The sequence below is a fragment of the Lepidothrix coronata genome, unplaced genomic scaffold (assembly GCF_001604755.1).
Source record: "Lepidothrix coronata isolate B3197 unplaced genomic scaffold, Lepidothrix_coronata-1.0 Scaffold133, whole genome shotgun sequence".
NCBI classification, from domain to species: Eukaryota; Metazoa; Chordata; class Aves; order Passeriformes; family Pipridae; genus Lepidothrix; species Lepidothrix coronata.
The window spans coordinates 2,478,848-2,496,127 of NW_016690313.1; the positions used below are offsets into that span (position 1 = coordinate 2,478,848).

The 17,280-nt window shown below is 37.7% G+C and overlaps 1 protein-coding gene across 1 annotated transcript in view; it reads right to left on the reverse strand.

The window, feature by feature from the left end:
• The window catches only part of ANO3 (anoctamin 3), a 134,849-nt gene that overhangs the window by 7,578 nt on the left and 109,991 nt on the right, over positions 1 to 17,280 (reverse strand). Inside the window, exons 13-19 of the mRNA XM_017826973.1 lie at positions 8,809 to 8,891; positions 7,769 to 7,909; positions 7,264 to 7,428; positions 6,294 to 6,330; positions 4,309 to 4,420; positions 3,057 to 3,114; positions 1,469 to 1,566 (exon numbers count right to left, since the gene is read on the reverse strand). Coding sequence (XP_017682462.1) covers positions 1,469 to 1,566; positions 3,057 to 3,114; positions 4,309 to 4,420; positions 6,294 to 6,330; positions 7,264 to 7,428; positions 7,769 to 7,909; positions 8,809 to 8,891 — 694 coding nt within the window. The remainder of the gene's footprint in view (positions 1 to 1,468; positions 1,567 to 3,056; positions 3,115 to 4,308; positions 4,421 to 6,293; positions 6,331 to 7,263; positions 7,429 to 7,768; positions 7,910 to 8,808; positions 8,892 to 17,280) is intronic.

A 17,280-nucleotide genomic window follows, 5' to 3' on the forward strand; every position in this document is an offset into this window, starting at 1 on the left:
TATTAGATAAAGAGAGTATTATTGGCTGTGTCTGCTCAGTAATTTAAAATATTTTCTGGTATTGTTTTGAAGTAAGTAGGCCTATTTTGAAGAGCACCTGAATGCTTACTTACATATTTTTTGGAAATATTTACAATATCATCTAAGATATAATTCAAAGTTCTCAAATACAAGTTCTCAAAATTCTGCATTATGATTTTAATTATATCTTTAATGTAGCATGTTCAGCATTGTACAAATAAGCTTTTCAGAACATGGAACATGCTTGCACAGACTCTTTTTTTGTAGCATTTACCTGAATGACTAAATTAAAAAAAAAAAAAGAAAAAGAAAAAAAATAATGCATAGCAAGAGCATGAAAAAAATAAATAATTTTATTTTCAGTTCTGTAAAAGACAAACCAAGTGAAGCTCAGTAAGAACTTACTAGAATACAGTGAATAGCAGAATACATCTATTTTTGAACAAACCTAAAGATCTACATGCCCTACAGAATATCTTTTTTCTTGAAGTAGGAAAAAGGGTTTTAAAAATGTGTTGCTGAACGATGACACTACAAATATTTAAGACAATTTTTCATAAAGCTGGGCAGATATCTCTTCACAAAGTAGTTATAAATATTAAGTAGATAACAGCTCACAAATTAAAGTGTTATACAAATGAAAAATATTATCCAGTACTGACACAGGGGGCAATTCAAGACTACTGTCTGTTTCTAGATATTAAGGAAAAGAGACTGAAGATGGAAAACTTTCTTATAAGTATTTTTATAAACTGCTACTATTTTTTCTCAAGCTAATTTAGTGTTTGGCTCTTGATCTCTCTTGTAACTGAAAGAGCAACTGTTGCCAAAGTTGCAAACAACGGTTCTGTCAAAACAAAACACTTCCTCTCATTACAGAATGCAAGCATGTTCTAAAATAATAATAATAATTCTAAAATAAATTCTAGACACAGCTAAGATCCTGCTAGGCTGAGAAGACAGTAAGACTGGTAGTTCAAGTAGGTTTCTCCTTTTCAAAAATCCATGTTTCGCAACATACAGTACACTGCCCCTCATTTGCAGAATGATTGCATGCTGTGATCATAACCCTTTCTGACATATTGTCACGGTTGAGACTTCAATTAAATTAAATTTATATTTGATGATCAATCTTTTCCTGCAAACATATTCTTCCAGTTTCAAGAGAACTGTAAGACTCTTACCCCCATTACTCTCTTCAGAAGTTGAACAGCTCTGTTTGTGTTATGGAAAATGAAATTATAATAAACAATTTAGGCACTTAACATACCCCAAGAAGCTTTGTCTTAGAGCAGCAGTTAATGCTTTCCTTGGGAATAAAATTACAGTATGTGAGATGGAAAAAGTGAAAACAGTCTCCAAACCTAAAAATACTTCTTCCTATCACTGACTCACCCTAAAATGTATTCACTATTTGTAAACAATTAACTTTAACATCTGAACTTACGGATAGCCTAGTTCCATGAAGTTGTTCCACATTTGTTTTAAAACCATAATAACTCCCATTTGCAAGCACAGATCTATCAAGCAGCCACTAGGGTGACACTGAAATGAAGTGGAAAAAGATAAATAGCTAAAATAAGAGAATTCTTTTATTTTTATTTGTTCAGAGGGTAAATGAAAAATATTAAATATGTTTGGTGAAAAACACTAATCTGTATCTACAGAAATATTAAAAAAATATTCTATGCTGGCGATGAGGTTTAAATCACTCTTAGAACATCAGTACGAGAAACACTTTAATTTCAGGGTAATAAGGTTTNCAGCTGAGCAACCTTATTATTTCTTGGAGAACTAGACCATATTATCTAAATTAAAGGTATGTGTACTAGATATATGACAAATGATACAGACCATTTCACTTAGATCAATACATACTTACTCATTTCAAAAGAATGGAAAATTGGCAATATTCAAAATCCAGAGAGACCAAATTTCTGGTACTGGTATCTTAACTAAATGGATTGCCATATTAAAATGTTTAGTAATTACAGAACCATTTTTTCAGACCATGGACTAAAAAGTTATGATGTTTTACTCTGTGGATATCAAGTTTCAATAGAAGAAAACTGTTTTTCAGATACAAGAGATAACTTCAGCATGCTGGTGAGTTGCAATCCTAACATATTCTCAGGTCAAATTTTCAAAACAGTATCTTCCTTCTTTTAAATCACAGAATTATAGATTAGTTTGGGTTGGAAAGGACATCCTAAGATCATCTAGTCCAAACTTCTGCAATAAGCATGGCCACTTCCAACTAGATGAGGTTGCTCAAAGCCACATCCAACCTGACCTTAAGTGTTTCCAGGGATAGGATATCCACTCCCTCTCTAGGTAACCTGTTCCAGTGCTTCACCATCCTGACATTTAAAAAAAAATAATCTCTTCCTTATACCTAGTCTGAATCTAGTCTCTCTTAGTTTAAAACCATTACCCCTTGTCCTGTCTCAACAGGCCCTACTAAAAGTTTGTCCCCATCTTTCTTGTGAGCCCCTTTAAGTACTGAAAGGCAGCAATAATGTCTCCTTGGAGCCTTCTCTTCTCCAGGCTGAACAACCCCAACTCTCTCAGCCTGTCTTCACAGCAGAGGTGCTCCAGCTCTCTGACTCCTTTTGTGCCCCTTGTCTGGACCCACTCCAACATAACTGTGCCTTTTCTGTGTTGATAGAAATTTAAGAAGCTGATAAAAAAAGCTCATGGTTTTATATTTATGTCCTCCATTCAAAAATTCCACATACTCAGGAGATTCCAAACTCGTAGGACTTAGTAGTGCTTGTGAGATAAGGGACTATCCCTGTTTAATTTTCCCAAAGACAGAGGCAGAAAGAACTGTGTCTCTTGGGCAGAGTCAGCACAGTGGAGAACACAGAAGGAAAAACACATCTCCTGTTTCTTATCCTTTGCTATAAATAAGAGTTTACCATTTGCTGCACATAGATGGAATAATAAATCTTTCAAACTGGGCATTCATGTCCTTCAGCCATTTCCTTTTTACTCATGGAAATATCACAGGAACACAAAGCAGGATTGCTTACCTCTTCCAGTCTCCATCTGTTAAAAAGCTTATTGTACTTTCCCGGGCGGCCTGCAAATCTGGAAAATAAGATTTCTGTTTCTCAGTGGACATTCCAAGAACACCCTCTATCAGCAGCTATTTCACAACATCCACTGGATAAACTCAGGAAATATCAAAAGATTAAATCACATAGGCTTAAATCTGGTATCTGTAGGATATGGAAGTCTCAGAATGCAAACAAGGACCATCATTTTGCAAATGACCCTAAGCTTTTATCATGTCCTGAACAAAAATACTAGCTTCAGAGGTTTTAGATGTTAGCTATTCAGATCTAATCTACTTCTAAAACGATAAACCATTGCAATACATAGGAATTTACTGCAGCACAGGGATCTGCTCGTCCCCGTGAAGTGTACAGTTGATAACAAATTGAATCAAAATTCTTGATGACCTCAGTGAAAGTTATAAATGATAGAGAAAGAAACCCATGCCCGGTCCTACTAGACACAGGAGAGAGCAAGACACAAAGAAGTTTAGATACTGGATGGCAAATGCACCAGTGGATGTAACAAACAGGTATCACTAACAGACTTTACAAGAAGGTTTTTTGCTTTTCTACTTGTTTGGTTTTGTTGTTATTTCTTTCCAACCAATCCTGAACTGAAATTCTACTGTAACACTTTATAGAAGGTACTCTGAAATATTCTGTAGGTTCTGGAGGAATAGTGTGACCATAACAAAACTGAACTGAAGAAGAAGGAAGGTTAGACCTGTACTGTATTTCAGGCTTTGAGCTAAAGATACACATAAAAATTGGAGCCAGAATTTCTGCTTCCTACTCTTGCACAAGACTTGCCAGACAATATTTACTATTTGTAGAAATGCATCCTGGGAAATGTAAGTCATAGGGAATTAAAAGAAAATAATTAATAAAGCCTATTAGCACAGGACTAAGTACAGACCCACATTTAGGCAGTGGTTGCATTTTCAAAAGCTCTGAATTCTCATTTTGTAGGGAAGTCACGTATGCAGACCCACTTAAAAAGTAAAATTTTTACTCTCTACTTTCATGGATAAACATTTCAAGGGCCCAACCCGCACATACAGTTAAAAACATTAATTTCGTGTTACTAATTATCCCCAGAAACCAATTAGCACCTAAATCTTACAGTTCAAACTGTCACTGTATTTTCTTCAAACCCATAAAATGAATAAGGATTTTGAGTTCTGTGCAAGTTTTCCTGTATGTGCAGTGAGCAAAGGTAACTTACCTGCCAAGAAAAAAGGCAATGTAGAAGATAGAGCTGTTCAAGTTGACGAACTGGAAGAGGAACATTTTCAAGGCAAAGCTGTTTTCCCATTCAGATTCTGTTCTCGGGTGCTCTTCAGAAAGACACAATATACATTATATAAACAAAAATGAAACTGAGTTATGTGTAACTCTGCTCACACAGAAATCGACACTAACAAAACAAGCAATGGGTTCAAGCCATGTTGCCCCATTACTTTTTCTCTCTTAAAGTGTTCAGTCTACAGATCACAAAACCATTGCCCCAGCTCAGACTATGCCATTTCTATGTGGAAACAGGAGATGCAGTACAGGATAGAATCAGCACAGAATAGATCACAATTCTGTAGGAAGACACCTGTTCCATTTCCACGAAAAAAATCTGAATTCACTGTCAATCTTTAAAGGTATCTTGATTCAAAGAAAAAAACACAACACAACAGAAACCAAAACCAAACAAAGACCAAAAATACCCCCCAAACAAAACAAAAAAACCAACACAAACCAACAACAACAAAAGACCAAAAATCAAAGGAAAGGATGGAGGTTCTTTTTTGGATTTGTTTGGAAAGAAATGTAGAAATGCAGAAATGCTTGTAGGGCTGTAAGTGTTGTGTGTAGGTCTGCACTGCCTTGGATATTTTTTCCTTAAGGTTTGTAGAGCATTATTTATGTCTGAATTAGAACTTGGTGATAGTGATTCAAAATTAATTTTTACAAAATCCATCTTTGATGGATGTACCAAACTTGAAATACACTACACCAAAAACTACATTAAAGCACATACATGAGTCTTAAGTCTACACTGCCTGGATTTGTCAGTTAAAATTTGTACTACTTAATTACTCTGACCTAATGATGACTAAATTTGGACACAAACATACAGAATACTAGCTTTACATATGGACACTTGTTCCCAGAAGTTAAAGTGTCCTTCTCTGATGTAAAACACCTTAGAAAGAGTAATGAATTACCTAGCTTGAACACCTAATGCTCCATCACATTTAATTCAAGAAACTCCTTTTTTTTTTTTTTTAATTCTTCCATATATTTTGGGAAAAAACAGCTTGTGCACTTAAACAATTATTTTCTTTCCTATTCCCTGGTCTGTAACAACATAATATATTTTAAAAGTAATGGAAATAAGTTTGATCTGAGAAAGTACTTTAAAATATTTTACTACTTTGAGTAAGTTGACATTCTGAATCTTTCTAACCTGTTCAACTGCCTGTTACCTGAAGCACTATAAAGTTTCGAGCCCCTTGTTTAACACTTTAACCAGAAGAGGGAGCTGTTGAATTTTAGCAGCCAGCTTGTGTTTAACCAAGACAAGATGACTTGCATATTTTGACATGGGCTAAAAGTGAGTATGTAAAAAAACTAAACGGTAACACATTGAAACAGTCGGAGACCATAAATTCTGTCTTTGCTTTCTTGTTTCCTATAAGCTAGAAAGCTTTTTCTCTGCAACTGAATCATGACTAGAGGCTTCAGTATAAAATTTTAATGTGACAGAATTAGAGCCACTTTAAAATTCTTGACTTAACATTTTTATCTTGGACAACATAATTTTATCTTAACCCATTTTTTTTCCATATGAAAGTTCAAATTAAAAATTAGTAAAAAATAAACAAGGATTTGGAGAAAATGGAAAAAACCTTTCAGCATTCCAAGAAAGAATGTTTTGAGTTTTGCTCCAAAGTAAGATGACACTTTTTCAGTGTATATGTATATGAATATATAATATGAAACATTAAAAGAAGTAGAAGAATAAATTCCTTACTTTTCTATTATTATTTCCCCAGTGAAATAATAATTTCTTTTCTTTCTTTGATATTTCTCACTTGCTTAGGGAAATGCCGGAAACGTGCCATGCAGAGATGAAGTTTTCAAAACTCTACTTCATGGGACTATAAAGGTATATGCCACAGCCAGCAAGAATCATACCATTAGTGAAAACCTACATACCTAAGTCTGTCAGGAGATAGGCAACCTTCTCATACACCTAAAACAGAAATAAGAGATGCAGTTTTCCTTTGCATGAATGTGCATACTGGCTGAGGATATCAGCTTTCTAGTGAAAACTTCCTTATTTCTCAATATATTGACTATCCCCAGTCTTTATTTTAAATGACACAGCCCAAGGCAGTTACCAACTCTGAAAAATATTTCCTTGAGCATTTACTATAAATAGCAAGTTATTTTTGGTAGCTTTGCTTGGTCACTTGAATGTACTTTTTATGACTCAGAGTGATCATATATAATAACAGAAACAAATACACAACTCTGACTGAATCATTTCTTATTGAAATGACTGCACAATCTCCTTAAGAGATTTAAAAGCCATTGTTTGCTGTGTTGTTATTCCTTTTTACCTGATTGTGCTTGCATGGGAACAGAAAGATGATAAATAATATTGCAGCTGGAAGAATAGAGTTTCTATCCATGTACATAGTGCTACAATGGCAAATGATTAAACTCCTGCTGTCATAGGACAGAAAAAACTTACACCAACATCATATATCAAAGTAATTCTAGGAATGTGCAACACTGATACCACAGCTGCATTTTAAATGAAAGGGAAAAATTGAAAGTCATCCATTAAAAACAACTTAAAAAATAAATTCTCAGACAAAGAAATAATGTAGTTCCATTTAGAGATGTACTGTAAAAGGTAATAAACGCCCCCCCAAAAATGCAAATGTAGAAAGCAGGGAGTTTGTACCCCTGTGACTTGGTGACACAAGCAAAGATGTGCATTGACAAATTAAAGAGGAATCAGAGAAAAACCTTAACAGCCTCCTGAAATACCAGCTTCAGACACTGCCCCATGCATAAGCACAAACATGTATATACAAATGATATATGCTAAACTCAGCAAGCTTGTAAAAATTACTCCTTTAAATTAATCCCTCCTTTAAAAGAGCAGAAGACTTACAACATTGAGTGACATGATGATCATAAAATTGATACAGACTCCAGTGCCAGACGTTGCAAACTGCCAATACTTCTTGATGAAATACCACTTGAAAGAAGCGAACTGCTCCATGGCCACCAGTCGATACACCACCACTGCAAACACTGCAGTGAGGACCAGTGAGATCTGCAAGGGGGTATTTACAAGCAGAGATATTAGACCAAAAGGTAGATATGATATCTAAAATAATATTCCGCAGAAATAATAAATCAACAAGGGTTTTAAGGATTCCCATTTGTTTTGGAGAGCAGAATTTGAGAGAACGAAAATACTAGATGAGTTAAAAAAATATTTACTGTTCTTTTACATTCCATCTTCTGAAAGAATGAAATCCCTAGACAAGCAGTAAGACTGAGACAATCAGTTTTGCCTATATAATCTTAATGAATGCACTCATGAGGAGTTACTATTTACATCAGAGTAAAATGAATTACAGTACAAGAATTCTAATATTATTAAACATCACCATGAAGAATATTCCTGAGACAGACACCATCAGTCGACTGAGCTTATCAGGGAAAGGTTGAAAAGGTTCAGGTTTTCCTGTAATGGGATTTACTCTTTCCACTTGGGAATATTTAGCTTCAAACTGGGGACGAAGCTCTTCCTGGAATGACAGGATGGATTCCATTTGTTGTATTACTTATTTCTCTCACGAATCAGACATATATATGCTATACAGTAGAAAATTATACTGACACAATTATTTTTTATAATGCTTCAACTAAAATACCCAAATAATTTGTTCTTTTGAAAACCCCTGGAAACAGTGCCAGAGAGCAGCAAAGAACAGAGACCATAAGAGCCTTCCCCACTATGTGAGGGTATTAAAAAGAAGGCATTACTGATTTAGACACTAGATTGTCTGCAGAAATTGGTAAGAAAAATAACATCAATTATAATGGTGTTTTTTGTGATATGAAACCATTTATTAAAAGCCACCAGCTTGTATCTACCCATCTATGGAAAGCTATAAAACAAGTAAAGTCTATCGACTTAAACTGTAATTAAATCATCAATATAGTTAAATTACAGCTATGTTAACTAATGATTTATGAAATAATAAAATCATTTTATTACTGTTGATGCTGATAGCAGAATGTTCAAAGGATAATCTATGCCTCTCAGAAGGATATAAAATCTAGTTTCTGTCCCTTTGCTTGTCTTCATCCCATTTTTAGGCAGGATCATGAATTTCTACTACAAGAAACCACAGAACTGAAAGGCATCTGTGCTGACATCAGTAGTAGCTCCCGTTCTCTGTATGGAAAGTATTTCCACAGTTTTTCAAAGGATGTTTTTGATAAATGTGGAATTATATTTGGAATAATAATGCCAGTTGCAGAGGGCAAAGTGTCCTTGTGTAGTCTCAAATATACCTGTTTATTCTGCAACTAGTGTTACTAATACAAATATAATCTGAATGACAAACTCAGATGACAACACACAATATGGATTCATATTCACACTTAGATCATGCTTTACATGTTTTCTTCTGTTTCTTACCTCTTCATCTTCCCAGTCTATGAGGTCCCAGTCATAGGTTAATACAGCTCTCCGTCTTTTCCAAAACTCTAGAAAGACTGTTGCTGTGGAAAACAACTGCAGGTTAATTATAGCAAAAAACAAACAAAAAAAGGGCCATGCAGATCTCACGAAAATCAGCAATGTAATGTGATAACTGTCATTAGCCATTTTCTGACAGTTTTCCCCATAGAATCTGAAAATTGTAAGTAACTTCAGGATAATCACTGTTAAAACTGAAACACTATTTTCAATGTTAAAGAATCATTTTTTTTTTGTTGTCTGCTATATCTGTACAGAGATGGGTACCTGGCAATATAAAACAGTGCCATCCCCTACAATTTTGCTTTTAATTTTACTCAAAATATAAAATCTTTCCTTGAAGAAACGAGGATACACATACACAACGGTAACAATAAAGAGCTAAAGTATGATCTCATTTTATTCAGTTCTAATGAAGACAACCTCACTGCTTTCCCAGCTATATCAGTTTTATACTGCAGCAGTTTTACTACTAAAATAATTCTTTAAAAAATTATTTCTAATCTAGGTGTGAGACCATAATCAGATTCTCCCAGTTTTACTTAGCTGGACTCCTCTACAGCAGCAAAACTATGCAATCAAAACAGTCCTACAGGTTTTGTACCACACCTCCTATTGAGAAATACTCTTCAGAATTGAAACTAGCACTTAGAAAAGTATCAGCTATAGCTGAAGGATAGCTTAGTCTCCTCTCACCCTCCTGGAGTACTCTGAACCACTTTGCCTCCATATGGTCACAGCTCTGAATCTGATCACACCTGGAGGTTTTTCCCCTCCAGGAACAGTGGGCCAGCACTCAGCACCAGCATTCTGGCACCACACTGCAGGTGTACAACACTTAGCCAAGAACTGAGTCACAAACATCTTCCATTAGGTGTTATGTCACTCAGGGAAACAGTTTTTACTTTTCCTAACAGATGAATTAAGCTGCTAACAAACAAAAGAGAGAGCGAGCACACCTTCCCAAGGCCAAAGGTGAGCTCCAGGACAGCGCTAGGGGGGTATGACTTTTGTACCACTGCAACAGATATACTTCAACAGAATTTCAGACTATGTATTTAAGGTATTGATATTTGCAAATATTATACATCCATTCAAATAACCTTTCGTCTTATAAGCTCTCAGAAAGGCACACTATAACGTGTGCACACTGGTGTGAAGAATACTGTTGACCCCAGTACATCACTTGTGATTTGGTTAATGCTGTGTAAGATTTGGACACAAATTCATGGTGCTTGTTTTCAGATCTCATGGTCAATCTGTTACATGCCTGTCCACCCAGGCACAGCAGTAAATGTGAGTTGGAAGCTTGCTGATATACTCTGCAGAGAATGTTAGATTCCAAAGAAATAAAACCAAAAACCAGAAAACCAAAACAACAGTATCAGACTCTGTCCTCCCTCCTCTCATAGACCACTCCATCTCATGCCACATAAACAATTTACTTCCCCTAAAAAGGATATTAGAAAGGGTAGAACTTGATCCATCTAACAGAGTAACTTCCACTTGTCCCCACAGTACTTTCAAGAAAACACCACCAGTTGCTTCCATATAAACACTTCCTGTAGATACCACATCCTCGATGCTTATCTCAAGGATAAGTTATGAAACAGTACTTGCACTTGATTCCTTAAAAATTTAAAGTGGAAACAGATGACAATGTCCTGGCATTCCACTCAAACAGTCACACAATACTGAAACATTTTTCAGTCTCTCTTCACCACATACCAGCCTAGAATAAACATACATAAAGGATTAAAGAATAAAAAAAGTCACAGGTTGACTGGGTGAGCATATGAAGTTCTATATTACATACCTGACTTTTTCATTCCTACCTTAATCCAGTATTTTTTATATAAAACCTAAAGGGAGGAGTAACAGTTGTAACCTTCAGATCCCAAGCTGGTTATGTAAAAATTAATGATGTCTGATAAATTCAGAAAATTTGGATTTACATTGTTCTCTTAAATTATTTCAACTACAAACATATTTGGAGACAGGAACAGATCCATTTCTAGCAGCATGCTTTTCTTAACAGAACTCATATTGCTGCTTTATTTTGTAGAAGACAGGCCTTTGCCAGTTCTCATCTCACCGAGTGCAGGAAACTGCGATAAGGAGCAGCTATCTTTTGTTAAACTAACAGTTGCATAGTACACAGAGTTTCTATAGCTCCTGTGAAATACTAGCTCAAAGACTCTGAAATTATTAAGCAATATGCACCGTCTGCCCAGTTTACCATAAGCACTGCCATTTCTGTGGACTCTGCAGTGACAGAGCAGGGTCACGACAGCACAGGGTTGGTGGGGCTGGTTCCCGGAGGCTGGGGAAGGGCTGCCCCACCCGGCCTCGCCCCACGGGCACAGCGTGTTCCTGACTGCTGTCACACGGCTGCCCCTCCTGGACCTGCACTCCCCCTCCCCGCCAGAATAACTGTGCTCGGGGCCACTGCAGTATTTCAACAGCTTCTTCCACGTTTTGCAGCGCTCAAAGGTAAGTCTGAGGGTTTTTTTCATGCTTATTAGTGGATGCGATTAATGATCACAGTATTCATTTATATCGTGTTCAGGCAGGTGACTGGTGTTGTTGTAGTCAGATTCTACTTAAAAGTGTAGTTCTGAGAAAATAATTGAAAGTAAAAACCATTTTGTGATTCAAACACTAAAGCAGAGAAGTAGCAATCATAAGCAATGACACTATTTCCCTCAAACTCACACTTTTCTTCTGTGGTTATTTATGCTCCTTATCAAGGAAGTGTAGGATTTCTCTCAAAATAAGTTCAGAGACCATTTGAAATGCTGGGGAGGGTTGATGGTGCTGGTGAAGTATTCCCTGTATGACACTTTATAGCAAACTTCTGCTAGAAACTACATTGCTCTCTTGAGTTTAGTTCTACCGAAAATGAACAGGAAACACACACTTGGGAAATTTGGCCAGTGCACTTAATACTTGTCAAGTTGCTAGACAGTAACTGAGGGTATAAATTGAATTAATTATAGACTACAATTCATATTTACATTCCTCTTCATAGTTCACTAAAAACTTAAAACATTATTTTCTCGGAACAAAAAATACATTTAAGCTTAACAATGTAACATTAATTGCTCATTAAATTTAGAAGTATCTCATTCTTGGAGAGCAATCTGAATTTTAGAGCAAAGAGCCACATGAGCAAACATCCAGTATGTTTCTGGGACCATCATTTGCAATTATTTCTTTCTGAATTCTAGAAGATAAATTCTCTACCTCTCATTTTATATGTTCCATCTATTTTTGGTTCACTGATGTAAAGGTAAAAAATGTGTGAAAATTCTGCAAATATGAACGTTACCTCAGATCAAAAGAGTGCCATTAACTATTTGTTAATCACATCACCACTTACTCCATAAATTAAATTACTTTCTAATAACTAATGTAAGGTGGGGAAATGGTGAAAAGTTCAATTTAATGACATGCAAAATAATGTAATTTCAATTTATAGTTCTGAAGACTCTATTATCTATCCATAAGAAGTTGAAATTATTATTTTCTTGACAATAGCAGAGGTTTTGCAGATATTACACCTACCACTGGTAGGTGCTGGGTTGTAGTCAGGAAATATATGTTGCAAATACTTTATCATGCCGAAAATCTATTTTTGCACACTAAGGTTCACATTGGAGGGCCATTTTTATGGGATATTGCATTCATATCCTGGTGAATTCCTCAAACAAGGGCCACTACATCTCTTCATAAAGCCTCACACTGAATGAGAAATTTTAACCATCCCCCTTCTAGAACTGACTTTTATTCTTACTCAGCTGTCACAGGCCTCGGATGCAATTTGACTCCAGCAGCACAGATACAAATGCAGAGTGCAAAATCCACTAAGAAGCATGATGGTGACCATCCTGCATAAAAAAATCCTCCTTTTTTATGCTAAAAAAACAAAGGTAGAGCTAATCTAGGTAACTGAACTGCAGCTCAATCCCATACTGATGGCAGTTCCACTCCAGGCTACGCCTGTTGCACTGATTGCCACTGAGCTGGTACCTGAGGAATGTGAATACCAGTGAACCAAAACTCACAATCGTTTTTTTTCCAATTAATAATCTGTTCATTGCTTCCTTAAACACTTACTTGACCCGCTAATGTAAGGTTTGGGCTCTTCTGCAAGTCTGGTTAATCTATAGCTCTGCTGTTTTACTGCAAGAGCACTGTTTGCATATTAATCCCTAAAGGCAATGAGTGTCTTTGAAGAACTTCACTGTTTTTCTAAATTGTGTGAACATTGATATTACACTAGAAAAAAGAAGAATTAAGTATTACACACAAAAGAAAGCAGTTCAACACAGCCTGAGATCTACAACTTTCAAAGCAAGGAGGTTTCTTCTCCATGGTCTCCCGTAAAGATTGCACAAGTAAGACAATCACAAAAATGACAAAGAATTTGTTCAGCAAGGATACTGACTCCTTTTTTCACTCCTTTAGGAATTAAAATTACAGTCAAATTGAATTAAGTATAATTCTGCTCAATAGTTTAGTTGAAGTGCATGGATAATACGGAATTTGACCAAACACAATTTGTTCACTTAATATGACTAATATGATACAAGGAAGGAGAGAACATGTCACTGAATTAAAACAATAATACTGTTAAAATGAAAGCATATGTTTGAAAACCTTGGATTTTTTCTTCAGGTTTGTTTGGGTTTTTTGGCAGTTATTACTGCTAACAAATCAAAATCTAAGATTCAGACAGCACATTTCGTAGCCATCTGAAGGCCTACTGTTCTTACTGTAAACACAACTGTAGCTGATAATTTAACTTCAAAAGGGTTTTCCTTGGCTTGCTTGTTTGGGAACAATGTGGTCATCCTGAATTTCACGGATATTTGAGCAGAAGTTATCTTTTTTATTTTTGTTGAGAAAGTTACAAATGTTTTCCAAGCATAGGTCCCTCCCACCATAGAGCTGATCTTAACTTGGAAAATAAGCAGTATGGAGAAATGAAATACACATTAAAAAGTAGATTAAATGGCATTTTATAAAGACACATGTTATGAGTAATGGTGGGACCTTCAAACCACAAAATAAATAAGAATAAAGCCAAAACGAGATACCTTGATGTAATATTTATATAACTAAATAAAAAAACCAATAAAAGAAATTAATAAAACCAGCCCTTATTCCCTACCCCCCCAAAAAACCCCAACAAAACACAAACCCTCAAATCAAACACCCATAGGAAAAAGCATAAGAAAGTAGAAGTAGAGGCTGAAGACAAAAGAAATAATTACTTTTTCCAGGTATAAATCTCCTTTATTCAGATGGTAAAGTACCCACATACATGGGCATGCAAATAATTAATGATGATGAAGAATAACTTATTATACAATTGACTGTGCTGTCACATGAGAGCTTACATGTGGGAGTTAAAAACTCATGATGTTAAAAACTCGTGATCTCAATCTGTCTCATACATAGAAAAAACACCTGCTACCAAAACCCCACAGATATACTGAACAGCAAACCTACCACAATCATGTGACTTCAAGAGGAGTTTTTCTCATTCTTTTAAATCTAACATTTGGAAATGTATATTAATGTGCAATACAGAGTTTCCAACTCCCTATAGGAAAAGAGGTTTCCATACAACTTAAGCATCATTCATAACCCCTGGGCAGATTTAGTTTTCAATTTCAATGCTGCTCCTGGCAGCCTTCATATGACACTCCCTGCTCAGGGTCACAAAACACCATCCATCAACTTTCAGGGCTAATTGTTAACAATGCTAATTCTTCACAATGGAGTATAACTCCTTAGCATGCTCTTGGAATTGCTGTCTGCCCAGAAAACATTGCCTCGAGAATGCCTTCCATATATGTTTCATTACCTCACTCTATAGCAAAGTGGGTTTGAATTATTCCCTTCTGAGTATGAGGCCTGTTTACAGAACCATGGAATTTTCTTACACAAAAAAGCTTTTGTTCATAGAATCACAGATTGGTTAAGGTTAGAAGAGACCACAGTGGGTCATCTGGTCCAACCTCCCCACTCAAGCAGGGTCATCCTAGAGCACATAGCACAGGATTGCATCCAGATGGTTCTTGACTGTCTCCAACAAGGGAGACTCCACACCCTGTCTGGGCAACCTGTTCCAGTGTGCACAGTAAAGAAGTTCTTCTTCACATTCAAGTGGAACTTCCTGTGCATCAGTTTCTGCCCATTGCCTCTGGTCCTGTTGTTTGGCACCACTGAGCAGAGCCTGGTCCATCCTCTGACACCCTCCCTTCAGATACTTGGATATACTGATGAGGTCTCCTCTCAGTCATCTCTTCTTGAGGATGAACAGGCCCAACTCTCTCAGCCTTTCCTCATAAGAGAGATGCTCCAGTCCCTTAATCATCTTTGTGGCTCTCCACTGGACCTGCTCAGCAGCTCCAAGTCTCCCTTGTACTGAGGAGCCCAGAGCTGGACACAGCACTCCAGATGTGGCCTCACCAGGGCTGAGCAGAGGGGCAGGATCACCTCCCTGCTGGCAATGCTCTTCCTCACGGACCCAGGATACCTTTGGCCTTGGCCACAAGGGCACTGCTGGCTCATGGACAGCTTGTTATCCACCAGGACCCCCAGGTCCTTCTCCACAGAGCTGCTTCCCAGCAGGTCAGCCCCCAACCTGTACTGGTGCATGGGGTTATTCTTCCCCAGGTGCAGGACCTTGGCTGAATTTGAGACAGTTCTCTGCCCATCTCTCCAACCTGTCGAGGTCCTTCTGAAGAGCTGCACAGCTCTCTGGGGTATTGGCCACTCCTCCCACCTTTGTGTCCTCAGCAAACTTGCCGAGGGGGCTTCTGCCCCTTCACCCAAGTCACTGATGAATAAGTTAAACAATTCTGGGACCAGTTGTGAACCTCGGGGGATGGCCTGTGCCACCAATTACGATCATCTTGGATCTGCTGTTCAGCCAGTTCTTAATCCACCTCACTGCCCCCTCATCCAGCCCACAGTTCCTGAGTTTACCTATGAGGCTGTTGTGAGAGACAGTGTTGAAAGCCTTGCTGAAGTCAAGCTAGACAATATCCACTGCTCTCCCCACACCCATCCAGGTAGTTGTTTCATTTAGAAAACAATCAAGGTGGTCGGGCATGATTTACTTTTACTGAATCCATGCTGACGACTACTGATCACTTCCTCGTCATCCAGCATGAAGCACTCCACCACCTTTCTAGGGATTGGGGTGAGGCTGACTGGCTGCAGTTCCCTGGGTCCTCCTTCTTTCCCTTTTTGACAACTTGGGTGACATTTACATTCTTCCAGTCTTCAGGCACCTCTCCTGATCACCATGACCTTTCACAATGATTGTGAACAGCCTAGCTGTGGTGTCTGCCAGCTCTCTCAGCACTCGTGGATGCATCCTGTCAGGGCCCATGGATCTGTGGAGGTCAAGTTTGTTTTAAGTGTTCTCTAACCCAATCCTCCTCGAACAAGGGAAAGTCTTCCTTCTGATCCTTCTTTACCCTGGGCACCTGGGACAGAAATTCCTGAGGGCTGGTCTTGTCAGTCAAGACCAATGCAAAGGTGGCATTCAATAACTCTGCCTTCTCCATGTCCTCAGCTACCAGGGGCCCCTTCCATTTAGTAATGAGCATATTATCCTTGGTTTTCCTTTTGTTATTGATGCATTTGAATAAGCCTTGTTGTCCTTGACATTCTTGGCCAGATTTAATTCCAGACGGGCCTTGGCTTTCTTTGTCTCATTTCCACTTACTCTGACAATCTTTCTATATTTATTCCAAGTTGCCTGACAGTGCTTCCACGTTCTGTGTATTTCCTGCTTACACTTGAGTAATGACAGGAATTCTGTATTCGTTCATACAGGTCTCTTGCCCCCTTTGTCTGATTCCTTGCTTATTGGGATGCATTGTTCTTGAACCTGGAGTAAGTGAAGCTTGAATATCAGCCAGCTATCTTGGACCCCTCTTCCCTGCAGGGCCTGTTTCCATGGGATCCTTCCAAGAGAGCCCTAAAAAGGATAAAGTTACCTCTCCTGAAGATCATGGTTGTAATCTTACTTGCTGCCCTGCTTCCTCTTTGCCCAATACTGAACTCTACAATCACACAGTCACTGCAGCCAAGGCTGGCCCCAACCTTCACATCTCCAAGAAGGCCTTCCCTGTTTGTTAGCATGAGGTGGAGCAACACACCATTTCTTGTGGGTTCCCCCACTATCTGTTCCAGAAAGTTGCCATCACTGCTTTCCAAGAACCTTGTGGACTGTTTGTGCTTCACTGTGTTGCTTCTCCAGCAAATGTCAGGGTAGTTAAAGTCCCTCACAAGAACCAGTGCCTGTGACTTTAAGGCTGCTTCAAGTTGTCTGTAGAAAACCTGGTCCACTTTCTCCTCCTGATCAGAGACTGTAGCAAACACCCA